Genomic DNA, 24,654 nt, shown 5'->3' with positions numbered 1-24,654 from the left:
TGATCTAATAGAGAATAATGCCAATGGCAATGCGTCCGGCCATTTCAAAGACGTGGATGCCACGATCTTCGCTAGCTTCAGCTTCAGAGTCGCATTATACCTTTCTACCAGACCTGCTGACTGCGGGTGGAATACAGCGTGGAACTTTTGTCTTATTCCCAATCCTTTCAGGACATGCTCCACTATTTTCCCAACAAAATGAGGACCATTATCATTCCACAAAAATTTACAAACACCATAACGTGGGAAGTACTCTTTCAGTAACACCTTAGCTGTTGTTAATGCTGTATTATCCTTCGTGGGGTAGGCTTCACCCCATTTACTGAAAGCACACACCACCACTAGGACATACTTGAGGTTATTACAGCGCTCCAGCTGGATGTAATCCATTTGCAGTACTTCGAATGGTGCAGTAGGTGGAACGAACCCTCCTTTAGGAGTAGAGGTCCCTTTAGCAGGATTGTACTGTAGGCAAATCAAACAGGTCTATACTATTCTCCTAGCCGTGCTGGTAATCTCAGGATGCTCCCAAACTCGTGTAAGCAATTTAGTAATTGCAAGAGCTCCAATATGTGCCAGCCCATGTGCCATCTGAACCATTGCTTGCAAGTAAGCAGCAGGTAATTTCCATCTCTTCATGTCTTTGCTTCTCCAGCAACCCTCATCATCCAACACTCCCTCTATTGCCCATGCAGCAAGCTCCGCTTCAGACGCTGGTTTCTGTATGTCTAAAACTTCCTCTCTAGCATCATGCCATCGCTCGGCTTGCGATCTCACCACATACATAGGGGAGTCATTTTGCAACATGGCAGTTTCTCTCGCTATGCGGTCTGCAAAAGCGTTTCCTTGCCCTATTTTGTCTGTCACCTTTTTATGTGCACTACATTTTATTATCGCCACCTTCTTCGGGCATAATAGTGCATTCAGGAGATCACATACCAACTCTCCGTACATAATGTGTGTTTCATGTGAAGTCATAAACCCTTGTTCCCTCCAGAGTAGGCCAAAATCGTGCGCTACTCCAAAGGCATAACGACTATCGGTATAGATATTCACACATAATCCAGCACTTAACTCACATGCCTTCGTTAAGGCTATCAATTCAGCTGCTTGAGCCGATTTCTGCGGTATCCGTGCTGTTTCTACCACCGTCTTAAGTGTCGTGATCGCATAGGCCGCTGAAGCTGTACCATCTGGCAATTTCACACATGATCCATCAACCCACAGTTCCCCATCTACATCAGGAAGCGGCATGTCCTGTAAATCGACACGACCCTTTGTTTGTTCGCCAGTCAGAAAAACACAATCATGTTGTTCTTCTTCCTGGGTCTCAGTAACAGGATATGGCAATAAAGTGGCGGGGTTCAAAGTGGCGCACCTCTTCAATGTAATGTGTGGCGCCAGCAGTGTTAACTCGTATCCTGTTAAACAGGCACTGGTTAGATGCTGCGTTTTCGTTTGGTTCAATAGCGCATCTACTGCATGGGGAACTAACACCAACAATGTGTGCGATAAAACTATTCCCTCACTCTGCCGTATAGCTACTGATGTTGCTGCAACTGCTCGAAGGCATCCAGGCAGTCCTTGAGCCACAGGGTCGAGTACCGCTGAAAAATATGCACAGGGTCTCTGTTTGTCTCCGTGTAACTGTACTAAGACTGACAATGCGCATCCATCCTTCTCATGTACATACAGTGTAAAGAGCTTTGTATAATCTGGTGTACCTAACACTGGTGCAGAGCAAAGAGCTTGTCTCAATTGTTCAAAAGCATTCTGACATTCATCCGTCCATTCAAAGGAGGTTGGTGCAGTTTTGGACAGCAATGCTAACAAAGGTTTTACAATGTATGAAAATCCTAGTATCCATTGCCTGCAAAAGGACGTCAAACCTATGAAAGCACGAACATCCTTCTTTGTGCAAGGGACTGGTGTATCTAAGATTGCTTGAATACGGTCTGATGTTAATGCACGTCCCTCCTTAGACAAAAGATGACCAATATATGTCACCTTTGGTCTACAGTATTGCAGCTTCTTCCATGAAACCTTGTGATTATGTTCAGCAAGGAAAGAAAGCAGGGAGAGCGTACTCTCCTCGCATTGCTCCTGTGTATCTGCTGCAAGCAAGATGTCATGAACATATTGTATAAGCGCCACCCCAGACTGCAAATCAAAAGAATCAAGCTGTCTTTTCAAAGCCTGGCTGTAAATGCTAGGACTTTCTGTGTAACCTTGAGGAACTCGACAAAATCTATAAGATTTATTATTTAGTGTGAAACCGAACAAATATCGGCTATCAGGATGAATGGGAATCGAAAAGAAAGCGTTTTTCAAATCGATCACCATAAATGTAGTAGCTGTGGGTGGAACCAGAGTAAGTAACGTGGTGATATCTGATACTACTGGGTACTGGGGTACAACTATCTTATTAATTTCTCTCAAATCAATAATAAAACGATAAACCTTGGAATCTGTATCTTTCTTTAGAATCGGCAAAATTGGACTGTTGCAAACATTGTAGGGAACTTCCTCCACCACCCCTGCCGTTATCAAATCATTCACAATATGTGGCAAAGCCAGTTCGCCTTCTCTAGAGATCTTGTACTGAGGAACACAAGGTAATATTGCTCCCTCCTTCACAGTAATGTGCACAGGTGGAATAGTCATTTTACCCACATCAGTATCAGAAGTGGCCCATAACGTGCTTGAAAGGGAAGCTAATGCATTGGACTCTTGCATGAGGCACAATCTCTCAATTTCTGGGTAGTTTTCATTCAAAATAACCCGCACCCCTTCAGGGGCACAGCGTATTGTTGCACGAAAATGCTTTAGCATATCAAGTCCCATAATATTATCTGGTGTATTTGGGGATAATAGAAAAGGACATGGGGCAGTGAATTTGTCAACATGAAAGGTAAGGGGTTGAGACAATGGGCTTAGAGAAGGTGTTCCATCGAACCCTATTGCTGTAATTATTTCGCCAGACAGAGGAGCCCTTGGAACCAAGTGTTTGGACAGAGCGCTACGAGTAGCTCCTGTGTCAACCAGAAACTGATCAGTAGAACCCAAAACATGTGCTGATATATATGGACCCCTCTGATCGACTGGTACCTCAACCGATTCCACACCCCATCCTACGCAATTCTATGCATGTCTATAATCCTGTGACTCAATATGTTCTCCTTCAGCTATCTGATATTGATTCCGTCGATCAAAAGTATTATGCTCAACCTGACCACGACCCCTCTCTTCAAACCTACCACGGTCATTCGCTCCACCTCTCGGTCCTGAATAACTATTCCGTGACCTTCCACTACCTCGACCCCTCTGACTACGCTGTTCACGAAGTACCGGACAATCTGCAACCCAATGCCCAAACTGTTTACAGTATGCACACTGATCCTCAGAAATGTCGGAACGAGGGGGAGACGTAACGTACGATCCTCGTCTACCCCTATCATTCCCTCTCGATTGCGTAGCATGAACTTGTGCCAACATTACCTTCGTCTTTAAGTCTTTCACTTTCTTATCACTACTTTCTTTTGCCTCTAATTCCTGTCGTTCATAATACTGAGCCATGGTTAATAAAGAAGCGGGCGTTGCAGTAGTCCATGAACTTTCACTAGCCTTTAATCGTTTTGCAATCTCCGGTAGGAGATTAGCCACATACTTGTCTACAAACAAATGCCTGCCCGTGTCCTCTGTTAATGATTGACCACTGTAATCATGGATTGCTTCCTCGAAACGTGAAAAGAAGTCAGAAACTGATTCATCTAGCTTCTGTTTACAAGATGCCAATACTGTCCAATCTATCTTTTTAGGGGGGACAAGCGTTTTTAATTTAGTCAAAATAGCCGTCGGTTATTCTAAAATTAACTGGCACGGCTTACATGCAGGTTCCCTATCTAGGTCAGCCCTCACTATCTCCTTCCAATCTGCACCTAATATCGTACGATCGTCAAACTTACGAATCGCTCTCCACATATCAGGAGGCAATATCAATCCAAAGAAAAGATCAATATCGACTAACGTCATAATACATGAAGAAATAGCGCCCTCCACACCTTCGTAGAAAGTTGCTGGATTTTTACGGGGGTCAGGCAAAGCATTCTTAAGTGCCATAACATCTGCTCTATTCCATGGTGTATAAACCCAATTATACACAAAATAGCCCTTTGAATCTTTAGACATCTTATCATCATCCGTACCGTCCCCTTTGGGAGGGACATACAAAGGTGCGGCTTCCCGCATAGGCAAAACAGTAATCGCAACACTCTTATCTGATCCATAGATAGGGCACACTCGAGAAGTTTCCGTCGATTCAGAGGCTGGTGGGTTCGATGCCTTTTTCACCGCTCGCAATCGTGTCGCCTCATCCCGTGACCAAATCAACCGTCGGAAAAATTCCTCCACAACTGAAAGAGCAAAAACACCTTTACGAAAATTCTCACGACCAACTGATATATCCTTAGGTTCAAACTCAGGAGATTGTTTTCTAAACCGCTCAACAACTTCGCCTGCAAAATGATCTAAAAAATACAATCGTTCCTTATCGGACCACTTTTTCATAAAATCATCAACCTCTGAAACAGTTATAGAATTTACATTAAGTTTACGGGCAATCGAACACAATTGCGTCATACGCTCGGCATGTAACCTGGTACGTTGTTTGTCCTGATTATCCTCGTCCGATTCCACATCCGGAGCCGTAGGTTGAACATACGGAGGCGGGCAACGATCTAACAATGAAAAATCATCTAATTCATTAGTAAGGACAGGATAGAGAGGACGCCGAAGAGGAAACTGACCATTAACTTGTAAATTACGCTCTTGACTCTCTTTTTCTTTCTGTTCCTGCAATTCCTTCTCCTGTAGCTGCAAAGCTTTATCCCGAGCAGCCTTGCGCTGCTCTTTGTCCGCCAAGGCTTCTTCACGCTTCATTCGTTCACGCACCACTTTCTCCCACATACGCACACAATCAAACATGTCCTGTCTAGACCTGCGCTGGAACAAACACTGTTCCACATACTGGACTTTTCGCAAATCGAATGACCCATGTAGTGGCCACTGCAATTCACTATCAGATTTTGTATATTTGTGCCATAGCGTGCTATACATTATGGGAGGAAGGCCAAATTTAATGTACATTTCACGGTTAGGAGTCCCCTCTGGGGGAGCCGGCTGAGATTCATTTAATCGATAACTGGTACCATTTCCAAAACAGCACATTCCTCGGAGTGTGCTGAGAACAGGCATGTTCAAAATATCACAGAAACGTGATATTACGACAAATGGCACTTAAAAGGTACTTACTCAGGATGTGCCGTTCAAACAAATTCAAAATCAGAGAAATATCCCTACATGCCTGCCTATGTGAGGTGCACTCTACATATAATTCAAATCATAGGTCCAAACGTTAGCTAACTCATACAAATTCAAATTCAAATTCAAAGAAGCCACAGTAAGTGTCAGTAGACTACCTTACCAAACATAAGCTTACCAAATATCTTCAAAAGGGTCCAGATTTCCAACTGCCAAGTTCCGTAGCCGAATCAGCCAAAACGGGCACTACACGACAAACCAATCGATCAGGATCTCAGTCGAAGACCGGCGACACCTGGAAGGTCAGATCAGAAGGAAGGGAAAAACACCGTGGGTGCCGAGACTCGGGTCCCTCAGTGGCAGCGTACGCGTCCATAGCGAGTTTCCAATCCTTCGTCGTGACCTCTCCTTCGGGCATCTGAGTCGCCGATGAGTCCCTTCGTGGTCGCCAATTGAGGTATTCGGTTCTGTCAGGCCTACATACTCTGCAAAAACACTCAAACACCATAGACGGAAATTGGCACGGAAACTGAAAATGCAAAGAGACAAGTTTATTAGGACCCCATGGGGTGGTGGTACATTCCTAGAGCACCCTTCGGTAATGCAAGAAGTATCACACCGAACATCGGTGCGCGACCTCTTTTATACAGTTTAAAGGTAATAAAAAGATAGGCGGTACACATTTGAACAGTTTTAGGTACATATAAGGACATTTTTGGCGCACAGCCAGCATGTGGGAGGAGCTTAATACCACTGGTTAGTTAGGGGAACATTCCTAAAGAGTGACCACTCTCTTAGTCCGGAGATCGTGTGTGCGCATGCGTGAAACTGACCATCGCTAAAAATAGCCTGTTGCTGGGCAAAGTGAAGGTTCATTGGCATGAAGGAAGGACAAAAGGACACTCTACCACGAGGCCGCATGTTCGTACAAAATGGAAGCCACAAAATACAAAATGGCCCCGTACACTTAAGTCAAGTTAATAAAAAGGTTGTGTAGCTGAGCTAAACGCTAACTCAGGTGCTGCCAAATTACGACAACAGAAAAGCTAATCCTGCAGAGAACATCAAAGTCTGATATAAAGTATGATCATCTAATAAATTGCTCACACCCCCAGAAAATTCATATAAATGCTTGTCCGTAGCTGTGGTGCTCCACATTTTAAGTGAAGAGTACATGTTTTCTCATGCATATGGAAATACATCAAGCTTGCACAGCCGTCAGGTTTCCAGTATGTCAGACATTCCTTTAACGATTCTTGGTATATACCCATGTATCAATTTCTGGCCTGATTACCTTTTTAACTCTTTTTTTTTATTAACAACTAGCTGTACCCGGCCACGCGTTGCTATGGCTCAGTCTGGTTCAATAGAAGAAAAAGAAAAGTGTAAGCGTACGTTTGTATTATGTTTAATTACACAATGCTTGTGGGTATACAATATGTTTTTTTGACTATTGTCTGTATGCGTCCCTTGAAGTTGTTGCTCAGCAGGCAAATCGATAGGGTCTGTTCGTCCTTTCGATTAAAAACACACGCATATTGTACACGCGCACATTCGAATCCAACATTGTGTATATATAAACATGCGCTAATGTTGCAAAGTGAACCAACTCCTCCCCCTCCCTCTACCATCCTGACACCAACTGTCCATCCTACTACATGTAGACTAATGTCGCTATGCGTCCTTACTTAATGTTGCAAAGTGAACCAACTCCTCCCCCCTCTCTCCACCCACTTCCCGGTCTGCCATCCTGACACCAACTGTCCATCCTAATATATGTAGACTATTGTCTCCATGCATCCCTTGTATTTGTTGCGCAGCAACCAAATCAATAGGGTCTGTTCGGCCTTTCGATTCAAAGCATGCGCGTATTGGACAAGCGCATATTCAAATCCAGCGGTGTGTATATATAAACACGTGCTAATGTTGCAAAGTAAACCAACTCCTCTCCCCTCCCTCCACCCACTTCCCGGTCTGCCATCCTGACACCAACTGTCCATCCTCATATATGTAGACTTTTGTCTATATGCGTCCTTTCTTAATGTTGCAAAGTGAACCAACTCCTCCCCCCTTCATCAACCCACTTTCCGGTCTGCCATCCTGACACCGACTGTGCATCCTAATATATGTAGACTATTGTCTCTATGCGTCCCTTGTAATTGTTGCGCAGCAACCAAATCGATAGGGTCTGTTTTCCCTTTCGATTAAAAAATAATCGAAATACACACGTGTATTGTACACGCCCATATTTGAATCCAACGGTGTATATATATATATAGACACGCGCTAATGTTGCAAAGTGTACCAACTCCTCCCCCCTCCCTCCACCCACTTCCCAGTCTGCCATCCTGACACCAACTGTCCATCCTAATATATGTAGACTAGTGTCGCTATGCGTCCTTACTTAATGTTGCAAAGTGAACCAACTCCTCCCGCCTCCCTCCACCCACTTCACGGTCTGCCACCCTGACACGACTGTTTATCCTAATATATGTAGACTATTGTCTCTATGCGCCCCTTGTATTTGTTGCGCAGCAACCAAATTGATAGGGTCTGTTCGGCCTTTCGATTAACAACACGCGCGTATTTATTTATTTAAAAGCTTTTGTAGCGCGCTCCATTACCACGGGGTATCCTGGCGCGGTGAGTAGTTCAGCCTCAAGAGTGGAGCACATCTGTTATAGTGGGGCGTTAAAAAGATTGGTCTTAAGATCTTTTTTGCCGACAGTGATGGTTGGAGAGGCTCTGAGGTGAAGGGGGAGGGCATTCCAAGCATAAGCTGCCTTAACTGAGATAGATTGGCCTCCCAATCGAGCATATCTATATTTAGGAACAATCAGTTGGCATTGGTTGGCCGATCGCAGGGCACGATTAGGAATGTAAAATGAAAATCGTCTCCGCAAAAATACATCGGTCCCTGACCATGTGCTGCTCTAAATGCCATTACCAGAATTTTGAACAAAATTCGGTGTGGTACCGGGAGCCAGTGCAGGCTACGTAAGTGGCTCCGCACGCTCGTCCTCCTAGGGAGCGAGAAAAGCAGGCGTACTGCGGCATTTTGTATCACCTGAAGGCGATGAATCATATACCCAGGCAAGCCTCAAAATAAGGCGTTAGCATAATCGAGACGAGACAAAATCAGGGCTCGAAGAACAGTTTCCTTAGCAGCCCTGGGGAGGAGAGGAAAAAATCTTCTCAGGGTCTGCAGGGTGCCAAAGCAGATGCCAGTTAAATTTTTTTACGTGATCCGAAAACTTCAGGTCCTGGCCGAACCAAACCCCCAAGTTCTTAGCTGGGCCTCCCATCGAACTAGGGCAGGGTAGGTCTGAGGGCCAGATCTGGTCCTTGAAGTTAGCAGGGAAGGAGCCAAAAAACAGAACCTCGACTTGTCTTCGGTGCACTTAAGCTGGACTTGTGCAAGCCACCGAAAGACTTCCGACAAACAGAGCTGGATTGCCGATGGATCCAACACATCCTTAGGCCAAGTGAAAAGCAGCTGTGTGTCGTCAGCGTATGCCATTATTTTGGCTCCCAGCTGTTCCGCCAGATAGAGTAGGGGGGTCATATAAACGTTAAACAATAAAGGGCTCAACGTAGACCCCTGCGGAACTCCAGTTGTCAGTCTCTTTGGGGCCGAAGAATGAGGGGGCAGCCAGACCTGCTGAGTTCTGTCTCTCAAAAATGATGAAAGCCAATCGAGGGCCAGCCCTGAGATGCCAATGGCTCCCAGTCTTGCAATAAGCAAGGCATGGGGCACCGTATCGAAGGCAGCAGAGAGGTCCAATAAAATCAGGACCGCTCTGCCGCCCCCGTCCAGGCACTCCCGAACTGCCTCTGAAACCTCGACCAGTGCCGTCTCGGTACTGTAAGCCGCCCTGAACCCTGACTGAGCAGGATGCAGGGCGTGAGAGGACTCGATGAAACTATCCAACTGCTTGAAGGCCACCTTCTCACACACCTTAGCTAAAGCTGGCAACAGTGAGATAGGCCGGTAGCTCGATGGTATTGATGGATCTAGGCCAGCCTTTTTTAACAGCGGGAGCAGTTTTGCCTCCTTCCAACTTCTCGGAATCGAGGCAGTGGAAAGGGAGAGGTTGACGATCTGTGTCACCTCTTGAGCGATGGTATCCACTATCCCTCCCAGAACCCTGGCAGGACAAGGGTCCGAGGGAGATCCGGACTTTAAAGCCACCAGGATTTGCCGTATGTCAGATTCCGATGCTGGTCGGAAGGCAGCAAGCTGAGCCTCTGGACATCGTCTATCGGGTAGTGAAAAGACAGAAGAGGTCACAAAGGCCTTTTGAGCCGCTTCCAGGTCCAGTTGGATTTTTTAAATTTTGTCCGTAAAGTAGCAAGACAGTTCTTCACACCATGGTGCAGAAGAAGGAAGCAAGGATTGGGCGGCGCAAGGAGATAAGAAATTTTGGACAATCGAGAAGATCTCTTTACTGTTGTTATCCGCCTTCTCGATTCTGTCCGAATAATATCTGCTTTTAGCTGCCTTAATCGCAGCATAATATTCCTTTTGTGCTACCCGTAAGATCTTCTTATCGGCTGGCAGATAAGCATGTCTCCAGGTTCTCTCTAGTTTCTTACAAACCAGCTTCTGTTCTCGCAGAGCTTGCGTGAACCACGGTTGAGAGGGTCTTGATCGCATCCGACGGATACCTCCCACATTAGTGGAGGCTGCGGAGCCATTCGCAATCCAGAGATTGAATGCATCGACCGCCGCTTCCATTTCCGTCGACGGATCCGGACGGGTGCACGAAAGGGACTCAGTTAATGATACCAGATTAATTCGTGGCCTATGTACCAAAGAAGGAATTTTACTCAAATCCTTATCTAACTGCCAAGCGAACTTAATCAGACAATGGTAGGACCACAGCATAGGCAAGGGGGGGGACATACTAATGTCAAAGTTGGAGCAGACCAGATCCAGGACATGGCCTCCCACATGTGTGGGAGCATCCACCCATTGAGTGAGATGGGCCATACTAAAAGTCTCACTGAGACGAGTAGCTGCAGTGGTATTCCCTAAGTCCTCATGAATATTAAAATCTCCCAGTAGAAGGAAGCGAGGAAACCGTAGGGCTCGTGGCACAATGACCTCCTCCAGGGTTCCAATGAAGTTGCCAACATAACCTGGGGGACGGTAAATTAACGTGCCACCTAAAGTAAAATGCGGAGTGAGCTCCAGGCAAAAGTGGAGAAGTTCTGCCTCCACCAGCTCATCCAGATGTTCACAGGTGAGGGTCCAATGATCCCGATAGATCACAGCAACCCCTCCACCTCTTCCCTGTTGGCGGTCTGCACGGCAGATCCTAAAACCACGGGGAATAGCCAGCTCAACTACTGGCGCGCAAGAGTCGGTCATCCAGGTCTCAGTAACAAAGAGCAGATCAAAATCATTTTCTGCTAAAAGGTCAAAGACCTCCGCCGTGTGGCATACCAGTGATCTGGCGTTGATTAAGCCCGCCTGAAAGCTCTTAATTTCATGGCCGGATTGGGTGGGCAGGGGTTCAGGACTATTGAGTTAGTAGTTGCAGCAAGAGCAAACTCTGGACCAACTATCCAAAGCCACCCAGGTATGCGCTGACTCACAGGCGGGGACATTTAGAGACCTGAGAACGGCAGATGAGTACCGAAGAGCATCAGGCTGGGCAGAGTTTGAAGGAAAACTGCCAGGGGTCATGGCCCTGTGCCCGGCCAGAGCACGGACGGGCACAGACGGGCACATGCGTATTCTAATCCAACGTTGTGTATATATAAACATGCTCTAATGTTGCAAAGTGAACTAACTCCACCCCCTCCCTCCACCCACTTCCCGGTCTACCATCCTGACACCAACTGTCCATCCTCATACATGTAGACTTTTGTCTCTATGCATCCTTTCTTAATGTTGCAAAGTGACCCAACTCCTCACCCATCCCTCCACCCACTTCCCGGTCTGCCATCCTGACACCAACTGTCCATCCTAAAAGATGTAGAATATTGTCTCTATGCGTCCCTTGTATTTGTTGCGCAGCAACCAAATTGATAGGGTCTGTTCGGCCTTTCGATTAACAACACGCGCGTATTGGACACATGCGTATTCTAATCCAACGTTGTGTATATATAAACACGCTCTAATGTTGCAAAGTGAACTAACTCCTTCTCCTCCCTCCACCCACTTCCCGGTCTACCATCCTGACACCAACTGTCCATCCTCATACATGTAGACTTTTGTCTCTATGAATCCTTTCTTAATGTTGCAAAGTGAACCAACTCCTCACCCATCCCTCCACCCACTTCCCGGTCTGCCATCCTGACACCAACTGTCCATCCTAAAATATGTAGAATATTGTCTCTATGCGTCCCTTTATTTGTTGCGCAACAACCAAATCAATAGGGTCTGTTCGCCCTTTCTATTAAAAACACTTGTGTATGTGCATATATAAACATGCGCTTAATCGAATCTAATGTTGTGTCAACATTTAAAAGCAATCGGTGAAGAACTTTCAGAGATTTAAGATTTTGAACTAACGAACATTGACATTTTTATGTGTCTGTTCGGGCTCTCGATTAAAAACACGCCTTTGTTCGACGCGCGTGCTCGAATCCAATGTTGTGTATATAAAAACACGCGCGTATTCGAATCGTACGTTGTGTCAAAATTTCAAAGCAATCGGAACTTTTGGGGATTTATGATTTTGAACAAACGAACATTTACATTCTTATTTATATAGATAACGAGTTTCACTTTTTACTACCAGATATGACATCAACTTGCAGTCCAACCCAGTCTGTCCCTCATGTGGGATGGGGAGGGAAGGGGACTGATTTACCCTTGTTTGGAACATGCCTGTAATGTGTAGACACCAATGGAGTGTGCCCAGGTGGATTGCCAATGGCTCAGATGGATGTGTGTCTTGCTTCCTCCATGCATGGATGCAGGCTGCTGATACAGGAGTCTGGAGTCCTGAGTGGTCCATGCCTCAGTGGCTCCAGCTGCTTCCTGCTGGTGAGGCAGAAGTAGGCTGGAACCTGCGGTAGTTTGTGTTCACTTTCAGGGGGGACCTTCAGGCTCGATTAACCCACTGGAGTATATTTTCAGAATATAGGTGTCCATCTGTAATGACACAGTATAGAATACAGTGCTTGGAATGGAGTGGGCATGAGTGATTGCTACAGCCAGAGGAGGGGCCACCTGTATCCCAACCTCATGTGAGCCACATAGGTTCCTCACCTGGCAGCCCAAATTCAGGATTTGAAATGCGCTATCAATGACATGCCATTCACAGAGGGCACACCAAGGCTCACACCTCCAGAGCATCATATCACCTAATTCTTAAGAATCTGTTCTTTCATAGCAAGCCCTTACCCAAAACATTTTAAATCATCCTGCTTCAACTTCACCAGCAAACATGTCCACTGCAAAGTTGTATCAATTATTTATATTTAAAAAAAGGGATTATATCAAATACCTCCTATCCAACATTTTGTGACTAATCTAAGGACCAGATGTACTAACATTAGGATAGGCAATATACCGAATCATAATTTGGTTATCACAATCCCTAATGTACTGAATAATTACTTTGGAAATAGCGATTCTAGTGGGGGTCGCAAATATTAATGAGGCAGGTCGAAATACTCCTGAGATGGTACCCTTGCTCATCCAGTGTATCCGTGCACTCATATGGGATGAAAGCTAGCCTTGTTGATGTCCTTTATCTGTAGAGTTAATCAATAATGAAAGATGAGATTGATTTTTTTAATCTTGAAATGGGAGTTATGGAGAATAGTGAACAGAGTGTTGTCCTATTTGAAAGAGAAGACACTGGATTGCATCAAGGGATTTTTGATTCTTTACCCGCCCTTTCAACCCCTTTAGATCCCCTGTGTTCCACCAAAGGTACAATGCAACGTGTTTTCCATTCATGCTTTGTAAAGCACAGCTCGACCATTCCAAATACCTACATAGTTCTTTGATGCCTTCATGTTGAGACAAGGCACTCTACCTTTGTTTGTATTTTCACTTTAACTGCAATATATAGATGTGAGCTATAGGACAGAAACATGTATTTCTCGTATGATCCTCCCACACTTTTAAGTATTCATTGTAGATTCCCTCTACTGTCACACACGGAGAACATACAGTCAAACACTGTCCTCACCTTCACTGATGCTCTTTCCTGTTCCATCATCTTCAAAGATGCACTCAAATAATCTAAAGATGGGCGTCATCAAGAGCCTGAAGGTGATCTGATCACTCTCTGACCACCAGTGTCTTCCCAGCATCGCACAGAGGCAGCCACTGTATTGGGACTAGGATCAAGATACCCCTCTACCAGGCTTCATCTCTTCCACCTCATTGAATGCACAAGCCACCACAAGCCCCCCTAAACGCTATCCAAAACATACTATTGCCATGTAAAAGTGAGTAGCCTGTAAAGTGATTAACATGAAGATGAAATCAGCCCTATAAAATAGTGATGTTAAAAAGATACATCTGCATTTTTTTCCACGTCTGATGCCAATATTCACTTTTTTAACAATCTGTAAAAAATGCTGTTGAATTTAGACACAGGCCTGTTACTGGTCAAGTAAGATCTGGTGGTCTTACACAGAACTGGAGGTCTTCCAGTTTTATGCACGTTAGAGGCCATTAAAGTCAATATGACCAATCATTTCTGATGAGTTAGTGCCTGTGAGCAGATGAGAACACTGTGCCCTGGGTGTGTATGGTGTGCACAGGACAATGCCAATAGTTAAGCAGATTTAGTAGCGCATTTTCGGTATGGGCACATCCTTTGCAAAGTGCAAAATGAACCAGCAACAAAGCCAATAGGCTCTCAATAATGTATTGAAGCATTGAAGCAAAGGCATGGACCGCCCTAGCTCAATGGATCTAGACTGATACCTAGGCTGCCTTGATGAGTGTACTGGGAAAATTCAGTATAATGAGTAGAGCACAAACTGAAGGGGCACTCACCCAAAGCTCGGCCATGGAAGTGCAGTTCAGCAGCAATATGGGTGGGATCACCTGCCTTTTTAACTCATCATGAGGGGCACATTAAACCTCATCTTCCAAACACTAGTATCTACAGTTGGCACACCTTGGTATACAAAAGATTTGGAGGGTAACAGGGCTTCTGCCCCAGGACTGGGCATCAGAATGGGACAAGCAATGGAAAGAGCCATTATCTGTACACTTACTCTGACTTGTCGCTGTGGCTATGACATTGTAACTTTTTCCTACCGCTTACTACTACACAGGCCGGCTGACATTAGCGCTGCCTCCCTCCTTCATCCTCATATTTGAGCAGGTACCTATGGACATTGTAAGTAGAGATACATGCAGAATGTCAGCAACCGTGCGGCATTTCTAGCAATGCTCCAGACTGCTAAGCTGGAGGCCCATTGGAAGCCAACACCTGGGTTATGGCAGCCACCCCACCATCAATCCAGACAAGTGCATTCTCTCAAAATTAAATAATATTTTACATTTAAAGTGAGATTTTATCATATTGAAATCAGAATAGTGGCTAAGTAGCAAAACAGTGTAATATGACAGCCAGTTTTGGCCTGCCCTTACAATGACATACTGAAAGTACAAAGCAACCATGCTGCTCCTCTCGCCTGACTCTAATATGGCTGCACAGCTAAGGAAGAGCACCTGGGAATTTCACTAATGAACTGAGTCAGATGCCATGATTCAACACTGCTCATCCTCAGTGTCAGCTAAATAAGTATGTATTGTGTACAGCCACTATAATAGGTATGTCACATTTCATTGTCATGTGTGCTGTGATGTGTTGGAAATGGCCCGTTTTGCTTCTTCCTCCTATTTTTCCTGACCTGTTTTTGTGGGCTTTAGGGCTCTGGGCACTTTACCACTGTTAATCAGTGCTAAAGTGCATATGCTCTCTATGTAAATTGTTATTCTAATTGGTTATATCCAACAAAAAGAGAGACAGGGTTATAACAATTAGGGATACTCCTATTCCCCTTGAAAATGATAGTATAAACAGTATAAGGAGTATACCCGAGAGAAATCAACAAAAACATCAAGGAGATATGACAAGAAAAACAACAAAAAAGGAAAAAGTACTTCCTTGTTTTAAAAACCCCTCACTCACCAACCTACTTGGTGATATGCTTCATCATAAGAGTCCCACCGAGTAACCGTATGTTACCCGGGTGTGCTTCAAAACCTGATTCACAGGTACTCTATAATATTGTGGGATTCAGTGCAGGGCCACACCATAGGCAGGACAACGGGCAGCATGGTTTGGAGTAAGTGTGACTAGAGCCAGCGCTCCCCACACGGTTTCATGAGGCGAGGCAGGAACTAGCCCTCAATGGTTATCCCTTTCAAAGAAGGCTGAAAGGTGATTTTGTTATTTCAGTCCTTTCACACAAGGCTGAGAGGATTGTGGTAAATAAATAATTAAATACCTGTTCTATTTTTGACTAGCTATACAATAACAGATAGCTCAATAAATAAGAGTCAAGATTCGAGGTATCTTGAGTTTGCAGGTTTTAATACAGCATAAAGGACAGCAACAGGACAACCTGCACGGGAATAGGATGGCAGCTGCCGGGGGCAGGATCTGGGAGCATAAGGGTAACTTTTAATAACAGTGCACAATATTTATAGTTAAACAATAGCATTACAGTTAATACAGTGGGCGTAGCAGTGGGCGGAGTTCGTAGCAGTCGCGAAAGATAAGGCTGAAGTGGGTGTAACAAGAGGCGTGTACATAGACATGTGATGTAAACGTAACAGAATATGTCATAAATGGGGCGGAAACATGGAGGGGGCTACCTAAGGAGCCGGGACCTCTGACCTAGTGGTGCGCGCAAGCTGGCAATGACGTGTTACTAGGGAGAAACTGGGGCTATGACTTCTGCGCTAGAAGAGGAGACTAAAGTCTGGAGTGTCAGAGCGACATGTACCTAAACACTATCTAGTATCTGATGTTTAGAGAACATGTTGATAGAATCCAAAAGTTATCAGGGTAAAGGCTACCAGACTCTAAGACTGGTGCATGCATTATTCTACATGTAGTGCGTGCTGAGGAATATTAAATGACCATTAATACAGGATTTCTCTTACATGGAGACGTAAAGGCTAGACCATGACTGAAACTATTGATGCGATTCAGTAGCTTAGGAATGCAGAGAAGGAGAGCTGGACTGATAACTAGAATCATAACATACTTTTGGCAGACTGGCAGGCAGGGCCAGGCCGAGCCGGGCACTGTGAGGCAGGAAGTAAGTGAAGGGTCAGGGATACAGGTGGGGGCTGTATCGCTCCTCAGCGAGGGTTCAGGAGACAGGAGCTGAATCTGGTATCCGGGCCCTTTTGAGGCCTAGAAACGGGGACTTTTACTGAATTAACGTGCACACTGTGAAACGTGGCAACATAACTTTACATAGGCTTAATACTCGTAGCTTTCACGAGAACTGGAAACTTGCATACTAGAGTTGGACACAACTATAATTGCGTCTTTAATCGATCATAGGGAATACATATGCATATTAATCATGCACATATAACATAGGATGGGGAACACGTAGGGACACAGAACATGGCAAAATTTACTTTTCCACAGGATACAATACAGTGAGTACACAACATGGTTCACAAGTGACCCAGAGACGAGGTGCACCTTAGTGAGTGCATACCGCTCGGGTCATTACAGAGGTCCTGATCAAAACCTAGTATTATCATCTATAGGTTGAAACATGTAGACCACCACGATCACTTATTTTTGTAGATACCTCAGGCCAGTTAAGCCTACATAGGTATCACACACTGGTTTTAATCTTGTCTTATGTGCCGCATTAAACTCTTAGGGAGTACAATAAAGACAATTTTCAATTCACTTTTTACTCACTTGCACCTGTTGTCACAAAAAAAACAACTCCACTGTAAATCCGGTTTTAAAGCACACCTGGGTAACATTCGGTAACTCGGTGGGACCCCTAAGATGAAGCATGTCCCAACTAGGTTGGTGAGTGAGGGTTTTTTTTAAAAAAAAGGAAGAATTCTTCCTTTTTTGTTGTTTTTCTTGTCATATCTCGTTGATTTCTTTGTTAATTATAATTGGTTATCCATGATTAGCATATTCAATTTACTAAGTGTGCCAGGGCCTGTGCATCAGATGCTACTGGTGGGCTTGCAGCAATGGCTGTTCCACCCACATGAGTAGCCCTGTAAATGTGTCTCAGAACTGCGTGCATTGTCTGCCCGCAGCTTTATACTGCCATGTCGACCTAGCAAGTACACCCACTTGCCAGGCCCTAACCTTCCCTTTTCCCTAGGTAAGGCACCCAGGTACGCCCATGGGCAGGGTGCAGTGTAGGTGAAAGGTAGGACACATGTACTGGTGTGTGTGACATGTCCTGATGGTGAAACACTGCCAATTAAGTTTTTCACTATTGAAATGCTATCTGCACCCTAGGATAACATGCCATTATGACTAAATAGAAAAATGAAGTTTAGGCTCTCGGAACTCAGAATTAAATAACATATATTTTAGTAAAGATGTTTTTTAAATTGTGTGTTTGAAAATGCCACTTTTAGAAAATAGGCATGTTCTTGTTTAACCAGTCTGTGGCCCACTGCCTGTTAGTGAATTGACTGTTTTGGAGTGACAGAGCCTGGGGGTGCGTATTCACTGTAGGCAGCCATTGGTGGGGTTAAGGTGAGCCTGGTCCTTCCTGAATGACTCATAGCTGAGCTCAATAGACCGTGGCTGCATTTAGAGTAGTGGGAGTTTTCCTTGTACCTGAATAGGGCCTGTCACCCTTGCACAATGATGTTTCCACCCCTTGTGGTAATACTGCACGAGGACAAAATTTGTTTGGGATCTTGGCTAGTGAACCCTTGCACAAAGAAGAACAAAGACACAAAATGGGTTATAAGTATTGGACCTTAAACCTGAGAGAATTAGCTCACTTCTGGACTCAAGGGGAACCTTTGCCAAGAGAATTATTGAAAGAATGCTGCAGAGATATGAGAAGGAGTACTGCCCCTTTGCTGTGTGCTGTGTGGGGTTGACCTGCAGTTGCTGCTTCTGCCAAGGAAAGGACACAGACTAAACTGGTGTGGTGTCCATTTGTGGGTTTTTCACTATGTTACTGTGAGTGTTGGTACAAATACTTTATACATTGCCTTTGGGATAAGCCTGTCTGCTCGTGCCAAGCTACCAAGGGGGTGAGCAGGAGTTATTTAAATTGTGTATCTCCCCTTCCTTGACTAGAAGCAAGGGTCTTTACTTGTACAAAGTTACCTACCTCTGCCAATTAGAGAACCTCAGTTCCAACATGCTGCTTTTATTTGGGTGCGGTCCTCTTTCTAAGAAGCCTTCTCCAGTGAGGCACTACAATAAAACTGTTAGGGCCCAATTCACAAAGACAATGTGAGCCAAAAGTCTAACTTTACAACATTTGGTATTCACAGAGGTCATTTCAAGTCATATGTTTACGTCTGCTGTCAGGCTTGGGTCGTACTCTCCTTACCCGGGCTGTCCTCTCTGGTCCTTTCCGAATAAAGTGTAATCAATGGGCCAGAATACAATTTTTACAAAAAGGAACATTAGGAACATGTGATAAATGGCAGAGAAGGTCATTAAAATTAGTTTGGGCAGGGAAAAGGGTGTGGCTGGACCAGTGGTGGCTGGTGACATTTGAAAGTGATGGGGCATAAACGTTCAGGACGAGTTCCCTGTGCGAGCAGGCGTAGCCCACAAGCCGGTCTGTCATGGGGTGTTCCGGGAAGTTCTCCTCCCTGGGAAATTTTTTAAAACAGAGTGGGCAAATGGTGCATTTTCAAACAAATGTGAGAAAGCAAGAAGGTTAATAAAGTAATTGTAAAATTGTAGTTATAACATGAATAAAGAGATCTCACATGATAATGGCATAGGTAGCTTTTTATTCAGTATGACTCTGTCTTATGGCTGGAAAATCACCAGAAGTTACACAGCAGATAGTCTCAAACACGCCATCTGCTGCCAGTCATTATTCTTAAATTAGGGGCATAATGTTATCTCAGAGTTTAAATCACATTTTTTATTTGGTCAGCATATTTTCCTCTTTTTATCAAATTCAATGACATGTTTTGTTAAACAAATTGTCAGTTTTGCACTTATCAATTGGTATGAAGGGTGTTTTGGCACATGTCAAGCAGTACAAATGTCAGCACAAACTTTCACCAGTTTTCAGAAAAACACACTTGTGTGCCTTCACTGCTGCCCATCCTTCAGTTATAAGCAAGGCTGCTGGAATTATGCGTGAGAGAATGAATGAATTATGCAGGCAGGGGGGACTAAATTTTGCAGCAAGAAAACAGCAGTTTGGGGAATGAGTCAAAAGTCTCCTAAAAAAATGAGTGCACTTCCTGTCAGCATCCTAGCTTCTAGGCTCATTCAGGACCCCGTCAAGGCACATTGCCTCCCTCCGCAGATACGAAGACCCGCGAGTGCAGAACCACACTGTTTTCATAGTGTCTGTGGTCACGCACCAGCATCACAAACAGCGCTCTTGCTTTACTAATGAGGTGTAAAGCAGTGGCCTGGGCTGGGTTTTCGAGGACGCTCAATGGCTATGTTAAAGCAGGTGTAAACCAGGTAAACCAGACCAAAACAGTCTACATAAATATTGCTGCTTCTTTTCTAATGCTGAATGCGCCCTGGTAGAAGTAAAATGAGCGCAAACTCTTATGTCACTTGTTGTAAAGCTATGACTAAGGAGCAGAGCGACAATGTCAACAATAACAGGTTATAAAATAACATCAACTTAACTCAGCTTTTGTTTTTAGTATACCTTCCCAACCACAGCAATACTCTCACGTTTCGAACTGTCACAGTGCACGCTGTATACAAGGCATACGTCAAAATCTTTCAACTTTTCTATTTCTGGCTCTAATGTTTGCATTTTTGGTGCTTTAGTCATGATTATTTTATTAAAACTTACATATTTTTGTAAATTGTTGTGGGATGTACCTTGTCTTGTGTATTCACTTTATTACTGTTTGAAGTGCTGAATAAATACTTTATACATTGTCTCTAAGTTGCCAAGCTACCTGAGGATTCAGCACAGGTTAATTTTGGTTTTAGGTGAACCTGCTCATGACAAGGACTGTGGTTGCTGCTTCAGTAGGGTTAACCCCACTCAACCTGTAACCCAATTTCTCATACGTAGGCAAAAGTGAAGGAAAGAATGAACACCACAAATCAGTAGCACCAAATAACATACAATTCCACCAATTGACATTGACTATCAGAAAATGAGCCTGGATTATTCAGAGGTTAACGCAATTAATCAAAATGTGCATTGGTCAAGATGTACTTTTAGGCGTTTACACATTTACATTTCTACATTCAAATTTTCAAATTTGTTTTTTTATGTTGAGGAATCACCAACTAATAAAACATGTTCACTCTGCCAGCATAACTCGTTCTTATGAAACAAACATGTAATGAATATATTATTAACTAAAATATTTAACATGCTATCTTATTTCTGTTCTATATGCATAGTTTCCTTTATGTATTTTTGGATGTTAGTACGAGGCAATTTTCTTTACAACAGTGAAGATCATTGAAATGGAGTGAAATGACATTTTCCACATTTTTAAAATGATTACCTAACATTCAACTTCTGCATATGATATTTGTTACTTAAAAGTGGTTTTGCCAATGATTCATTGCCCATTGCTATATTCTATGTTGTAATCTTTGTTTTCCTGACAGCATTTTTAAACTCTGTATTTTTCAGACTGTATATAATTGGGTTACACAGTGGGGTAAGAGCGATATACACCAAAGATGATATCTTATTGGTTTTAATTGAAAACGTTGATGTTGGTCGCATGTACGTAGAAGAGAGAGAACCGTAAAATAGCACCACAACAGTGAGGTGGGAAGTGCATGTTGAAAAGGACTTATTTCTTCCACCAACTGATTTGATTTTCAAGATTGATGAGACGATGTTGATATATGAGATGATTATTAAAACAAATGACATAATTGTCAAAAGAGCACCCATAACGTAGGTAAGCATCTCAATTCCACGAGTGCTGGTGCAAGAAATCTTCATCATGGCTGTCACATCACAGAAGAAGTGGTCAATTATGTGAGACTCACAGAAAGACAGGGTATACACAGCTATTGTGTGTGGTAATGCCTCTATAAGTCCCAGTGTCCAGCATGCAGCAGCCATTTGGATGCACATAGCCTTGTTCATGATGGTTAAGTACCGTAACGGGTTGCAGACCGCCACAAACCGGTCATAAGCCATGACTGTGAGAAAAAACACTTCTGTACCCAACATGACCATGAAAAAATACATCTGCAATAGACATTCAGTCAAAGTTACATGAATACCCTCTAGAAAGAAGTGACCTAGCATCACTGGGAAAATAACTGAGGTATAGCTGATATCGATGAAGGACAAGTTGCTCAGGAAGAAATACATAGGTGTGTGCAGACACGAAGTAGAATAAATTGTTGTCATGATAAGAAGATTTCCGACCACAGTTAGCAGATAAATTAGTAAAAATGCAACAAAAAGTGGAACTCTCAGCTGAGGAAGGTCAGAAAATCCCACAATCAGGAACTTTTCCTCGGAACTCAGGTTCAGCCCTTCCATTTGTCAGAAGTACTGCACAACTCTGATTTGAATATAATCTGAAAACAAAGAATCATGCAATGTAAATATAAGCGATTGTGGGGAAAATAAATAAGAACGTTGACTGTTTCCAAATCATTTAAAAAGGAAAAAAAGAAATTTTCAATGAATATCACCATACAATATAAGCATGGTTCCATGTCTGGGAAAGGGGTAACTGTTAAAGCCAACACAAGTTAATAACATTTGTTTAGCTCCTTTCCTTTCTCTGAGAACTGAGGGCCCGATTTACTAACAGAAACATCCCAAAAAGTGAGTGCAATTTGAACACTGTTGTCGTGTGACCTGTCTGTAATTCTGCGATGCAACCTTCCTGCTAATAGGCTGTGTCACATAATGGCCGGTTTCAGAGAGCCACAGATTGTTAATTCGGTAACAATCCCTGTCAGAGTGAATCAAAAGCCACTAAATTAATCTGTGCTTAGCCTTCTTGTACTCTGGCACAAATGTAGTCAGACTCAGCTCAGAGGCAATGTGTAATGTATTTATGCAGCACACAAACAGCAATAAAGTGAATCCCACACTCATTTTGAAAAATAGAGTCAATTGTAAGCAATTATTTAACATCAAAAAGACAAAAATTCAATTAGTGAAACCGGAGTTATGATTTTTTAATTTTAATTGAAGAGCATCGAAGAGCCTCACACTCTTCAACAAATATATGACCCCGCTGGCAAACATCCCACCGTATCGAAATAATTTCCTACCCAGACAACACCCAACTCATCCTCTCACTCACAGATGATCTCATCACCACCAGAACCAACTTCAGCAGATGCATGACAAACGTCATCAACTTGATGAAGAGCAACTGCCTCCAGCAGAACATAGACAAGACAGTAGTACTGATCTTTGGCAAGAGCAGCAACAACATGGATTGACTCCTGATGGCCATCAGACCTAGGACTGGCACCCACTCCCTCTGACCATGCCAGAAAACCTCGGAATCATCATTGACAACAAGCTCACCATGGAATCACAAATCAACACCTTCTCCTCTGCTTGCTTCCTCACTCTGCACATGCTATGTAAGATCTACCCCTACACAGGAGGTGCACCGTGACACAGGCCCTCATCACCAGCCGACAGGACTATGGCAACGCCCTCTATGCAGAAATAGGCACACACCTTCTACAGAGACTTCAGACCATATAAAATGCCACATCCAGAATCATCCTCAGCCTTCTCTGATTAACCCACCTCACACCTCACATCAGGCAACTCCAATGGCTTCCCATACAGAAGAGATTCCAATTCAAGCCGTTGACCAATGCACTCAAGGCTATACACAACTAAGGACCCATGTATATTAACCACCACCTGAACTTCCAACAACCTTCAATAAGACTACACTCCAACTCCCTTTCACATGACCATATTCCCCATATCTACCGAAGCAGATGTGGGGGGCGCTCCTACTACCACATTGCAGCAAAGCCCTGGAACAGCATCCTCATGCACCTCCGGGCCATCACCTCACTTCTGAAATTCCAAATGGCCCTTAAGACTTGGCTGTTTGAATACGTCTCGGGGGCCTGCAAGCACCTGGGTACCCTAACAAATGATTAGCTGCAATTTACAAATCCTGATTGATTGATTGAAGGTAAAAAATAGCGCTTAAAAGATGAAAGCGCCAATAGCAGACATGTAGTTGGCAAGACTGGCACACAATTGAAACATATAGCAGATTACAATAGAGTACACTATGGATACAAATGAAGGCTGGTCCCTGCAGGTGCTTTCAATTGGTACTCCTCAATTTAGCAGTACAACAGGGCTCAAGCATCAGGGTATGTCACTAAGTGTTTGAGGCAGGCTCCATGAAAAAGAGTAGTCCTTCCAGGTGCAGCACAGCAGTCCTCAGCGGTACACAGCAGGCCACAGCAGCAGTAGTTCTTCTGAGAGTCCTTTTGCAGCTCCAGACGTTGAACTGAATAGTGGGTCTGAGGGTCCCATTTTTATACATGGTGGCTTTTTTGACGTAGGAGTAATTCCTAGAGAAGTCCAGTTGAAGTGCTTGAAGATTCTTGCATCGCCTGTCCTGGCTCTAAACTGGCTGCATGCACAATGCAGGAGTTATATCTACTTTCTGTGAAGGTAGGTCACAGACGGATCAGTTGCAAGTGGAACTGTGCCCAGCTCTACCACTCCCATCCAGCTAGTTATGGTCCATCCTGGCACACATAATCACTCTATCGTGGGGCTGTCAGGGAGGAATAAATAAAGTCCAACTGTCAACTACATCCAGTCATGTGACCCAGGAACAAGCTACCAGAAATACTTTGGGCCCGATTCACAGAACTAACTTAACACAAAATCTTAAACCTACTACTTTTGGTATTGTTTTGGTATTCACAGAAGTTAGGATTTTGTCTTAAGTTTGTCTTAAGACAAACTTAAGATAGACTTAAGACAGACTTAAGCTAGGATTTTGTCTTAAGTCTGTCTTAGGTCTGTCTTAAGACAAATTTAAGACAAAACCCTAACTTCTGCGAATACCAAAAGTAGTAAGTTTAGGATTTTGTCATAAGTTAGTTCTGTGAATCGGCCCCATAGTTTGTTCAAGAAAATGGCAACTTTCTTAAAGTGGCATTTTCCAAATCGTAACTTGAAATCCTACTTTACCATTAAAGAGACTTTTAAATTACAACTTAT

The 24,654-nt window shown here is 43.8% G+C and overlaps 1 protein-coding gene across 1 annotated transcript; it reads right to left on the bottom strand.

Moving 5' to 3' along the window:
• Nucleotides 1-21,033: 21,033 nt before the first annotated feature.
• LOC144769823 (olfactory receptor 1G1-like) lies at nucleotides 21,034-21,960 on the bottom strand. Its single transcript, XM_078654010.1, has one exon. The coding sequence runs from the start codon at nucleotides 21,958-21,960 to the stop codon at nucleotides 21,034-21,036; it is 927 nt and encodes a 308-aa protein (XP_078510136.1).
• Nucleotides 21,961-24,654: the final 2,694 nt, after the last annotated feature.

This window comes from Lissotriton helveticus, chromosome 7, assembly GCF_964261635.1.
Source record: "Lissotriton helveticus chromosome 7, aLisHel1.1, whole genome shotgun sequence".
NCBI lineage: Eukaryota > Metazoa > Chordata > Amphibia > Caudata > Salamandridae > Lissotriton > Lissotriton helveticus.
This window is presented reverse-complemented; position numbering and strand designations above follow the sequence as displayed.